Source organism: Lactuca serriola, chromosome 8 (genome assembly GCF_051521515.1).
Source record: "Lactuca serriola cultivar US96UC23 chromosome 8, Lser_US96UC23_V15, whole genome shotgun sequence".
NCBI lineage: Eukaryota > Viridiplantae > Streptophyta > Magnoliopsida > Asterales > Asteraceae > Lactuca > Lactuca serriola.
This window is the reverse complement of record NC_136415.1, coordinates 173,131,300-173,135,352: the sequence shown is the minus strand read 5'-3', so window position 1 is coordinate 173,135,352 and position 4,053 is coordinate 173,131,300. Positions and strand designations below refer to the sequence as shown.

General features: G+C 32.5%; 1 protein-coding gene across 1 annotated transcript; it reads right to left on the bottom strand.

The window, feature by feature from the left end:
• Positions 1-1,571: 1,571 nt before the first annotated feature.
• Positions 1,572-3,540, bottom strand: LOC145070589 (UPF0664 stress-induced protein C29B12.11c-like). The gene is made up of 5 exons (XM_079017529.1): positions 3,222-3,540; positions 2,545-2,656; positions 2,344-2,415; positions 2,048-2,262; positions 1,572-1,810 (listed from the first exon to the last, which is right to left on the bottom strand). Exons 1-5 carry the CDS (start codon positions 3,329-3,331, stop codon positions 1,714-1,716), a joined length of 606 nt encoding a protein of 201 aa, XP_078873655.1. The 5' UTR covers positions 3,332-3,540; the 3' UTR covers positions 1,572-1,713.
• Between the last annotated feature and the right edge of the window lie 513 nt (positions 3,541-4,053).

Below are 4,053 nucleotides of genomic sequence, written 5' to 3'. Positions count from 1 at the left end.
TATCAGTTGATCGTCGATTAAAGGGTAAGAGTCAGGAAACCCAGTTCGTCGTGAGAGAAAAGGACAAATGAGATAGGAGGAGAATAGAGGAGCAGGTTTGTGTTGGAAAAATGAAGCGGCCCTGTTAGTGGTGTGGAGACGGTGGATGTAACCGGTAAGATTGGGGCTTCGTAGAGTAGATGTGTACAGATGTGTACAGAGTTGTTTAACGTGTACTTTAGCGACTTGTATGTTCGTAGATGGGTTGCCAAAATCGCAGATGGGCTTAATCCATCTGCGATTTTGGTGGCTAAAAATGTAATTTGGGTTTTTTAGCTATTTTCCACAAAGTAATTAATATTTTTGGCTAAATTTACAATTTTCTAATATATATATATATATATATATATATATATATATATATATATATATATATATATATATATATATATATATATATATATATATACTAGTTTATAACCCATGGAACCATGGTTACAAAATTAATTGAATTTTTATAATAAAAACTCAAAATTATTAATCAATTATTTTAAATAAATTATTAATTACGAGATTTTTTAATTATATATAATTATAATCATTGATTTAAATAAATATGTGAAATTATATCACTTTATAATTTGTATTAATTTTATTTTAATTTTTATTCTAATGTTACTATTTTAATGTAATTAAAGTGGGAAATTTAAATTTTGAAATTTGAAATGAAGAATCAATAGGTTGATAAGTGGCATGCATTAATTAGAAGACATAATAGGGTGACACATGGCAAAAACAGAATAACATATGCATTAAGTATAAAGCCTAATAGAATGACATATGTCAAAAGAAGAATAAAACTATTTTTTTATTAGAATAGGGATATATATATATATATATATATATATATATATATATATATATATATATTGAAAAAAAATGGTTGTTTTTTACCGAATGGAGGACCTCACCGTGCACCAAGAGCAGTGGTGTTACTGTACCCGGAGTGTCACCTGGCCTCACTGCACACTGTAAGGTGATATACCTCATGCCCTAAATTAGAGTTTTTATATCCAAACAGTGGGAATTGAATTTTCTCTTGATGTACAAAAAATATTCTCAAACCTTGATGCAACCACAGTGATCAAGTATCTTAAAGTCGAACAAATCATCTTCCTTTTCCTTCCTTGGTTAACAAAGACATCCAAAAGGACTTGAGTTAGGGTTTTGTACCTTTAAATTCTTCCCATTTAATATCCATTTAATTACGTAACTAAGGAATTAATTATCTTTCATCTTTTTAAACTTTAGCCTAAATGTGTGAAAATATAATCGTACTGTAGCATTCTGATCATGCCAATACGTGTGAAACTGTAGATGATAGCTACAAGGTTGGTCTCTTATTGTGGATTTTAGAACTTTAACAACATATAATCCTTTTGTGGTTGTATCAAACATCTTATCATAAAGACAATAGATCTACTTCTTACATACAAGGTCAAGTATGTAAGAATTGAAAGTGAAAGGACTAGTATGCAAAACGATAACAGTTGAGGGATTTTATAAAAACAAAAAAGAAAACCCTAAACCGATTTAAAAGAAACAATACAAGCCATTTAGTTACCAAAGTGCAATATATCAATACACAAAGAGCTAGAGATCTCATGTACACAAGAACTTCACAAGTAAAGATTACTAAAATATTCAAAGAGTTCATTTTTTAGAATCCATATTTCATTCAGTCTGAGGATTATATGTTCGGCGTCTGAGCTGTGATTCTGAGTTCGGCTGCTGTAGAAAGATTCTTGTCGGATCATTCGGATCAACATATCTGCTCAAAACAAAACGCATATTACTTACATACATGTTATATGTATCATGCATTCTGTGCATAATATATACTTACTATCCATCAGGCACATCAAAACATTTGATGTGCCCGACACCTGACACATAAATATGTGTCAGGCACAATGTATTTGACATTGTGCCTCATACATAAAATATGTATGAGGATCAGACACATTTAGGCTAAATGTGTCTGTGTCTAATATAGAATGGTACTTACGCGTGTCTCATCATTTCGTCAACAGGAGTTTGAGCGGCTCTTAAAGGATCAGGGGCACGGGGCTCAGTTGGGCCACCAAATTGTTGATTATATTGTCGCACGGATTTTATCAAGTTGAAAAATAAAGGCACAAATGTCCCACAACCTCCTTCCTTGAATAAAATCTTGAAAGTGTGAGTGGAGTACAATGCACGATGTTGGTCATCTGGGACTACCTACAATTCAACATAATTATTATTACATTAAATAATCAATCGGATTTGATTACGTATAATGACATGTCATCATCCACTTACAGGCTCCACAAGTCCCGATATATTGTTGCAGTGGAAAATCGGTTGGTTGAATTTTTCTCCATGTACATAAAGCTGCACCAAAAACAAAGTCAAATTGACTTAAACTGTGACTCAGACTGTGACTCAGACTGTGACTGCGACTGACTGTTATATATAAGTTTATAAGAGTAAAATTTAAAGGAAAAATGTGAGTTTACTCACCAGAGGCATATCAAAAGCAATAAAATTGTTTGTAGGTTTATCAGCAACAAACACCATCCGGACATTTGACAAATAGATTTTCCCCTTTGCTTTCCCCATTCCACCAGGTGCCCTGAAGATACATAGTATAAAACAACACTTAGCTTAACCATTGAGGGCATTCATGTCTTTTGTAACCTTGTCACATCCACAAAAAGTTACAAATTTTATCCATCAGTCGCTGTTCCATTGATACAACTTCCAATTTCATGTAGATTGTTGCTTGTGTTAACTCTCACGATTTGATCAGATCCAATTTCATATAGATTCGTGCTTGTTATGTTTCAACACATCAATAGCAAATATGTGAATTCATGTATGAATTTACACTGTGCTTTTGTGATAATCGTGTAGAGGAAACCAAATAAACCGATTAAAAGGAAGCGAATTGAAGATTCACGCAACTAGTCATAATAAAGTACGATAATCGGTTGCCATCATCAAGCAATTACGAAGTATTCAAAGTTTACCATAAATATTAAAATGATCATCTACATCATCTACGAAACACAAGAACACAACAAATCTAAAACCTAAAACTAACATGATAAACCCTAAATCGAAACTGATGCAGGCGATTGTGGGGATTTAGAAAAAGAAAAATAATCAGATTGATAAAGGATTGAAAAGATGCTTACCCGGGGATCTTGTCGACCTCAAATTCGACGCCGTCTCTAATTAAGACGAACATCTCGTTGACGAACGCTACGGGCATCCCGTTACCATACAGATTAGGATTAAGCGCCATCGATCTCCTTCTTCGTGGAGTTTAGGTAGAGAAACGATTGATTTTTTAGAGATATTTTCAAAAGTGTGATCAGATATCGCAACAAGAGTGTTGTTCGTGTATTATTTGTTGTTTCCCCTCGCGTACGAGTAATCTACGACATTCCAGACGTTACCACATGCCGTTGGAGTAACCGGTAGAAGGGACTCCATTACTCCATTTTGTATCTCGGTTAATTTCCACCATCACTCGTTTAAAACAAAATATAAAAAAAAATTAAAAAAAAATGACAACCATTTGTGCTCTTTATAAAAATTTGTTTTATGACGTAGAAGTCAGTTTCGAAACAATAACAATATTTTAGATTTGAATCCTGATTATTTAAGTGAAATTTTATATCAACCACTAAGTTGTCATTGTCATTACGGGGCAAATATATTTTTTGGTTATTTTTAAAACTATCACATATCTTCTAAATCTTACTCCTAAACTTAAATATTTGTTTGCTAAAAGGATTTGAACTCTCAAACCTCATGGATGAACACGTTTTTAAACACCATATACCATTAAGTTTTGAGAGTGTGCTTATATAGTCAAAATACAACAAGTAAATGCGTTTGTACATTTACAGGAACATTTATAAGAGTCGAATACAATAAATGCAGTAAAATATAATTTATAAACATTCCAGTTCGATGAATATCATGATCATTTTTCGTTTGTTCATGTTGAACTGGGTTGTT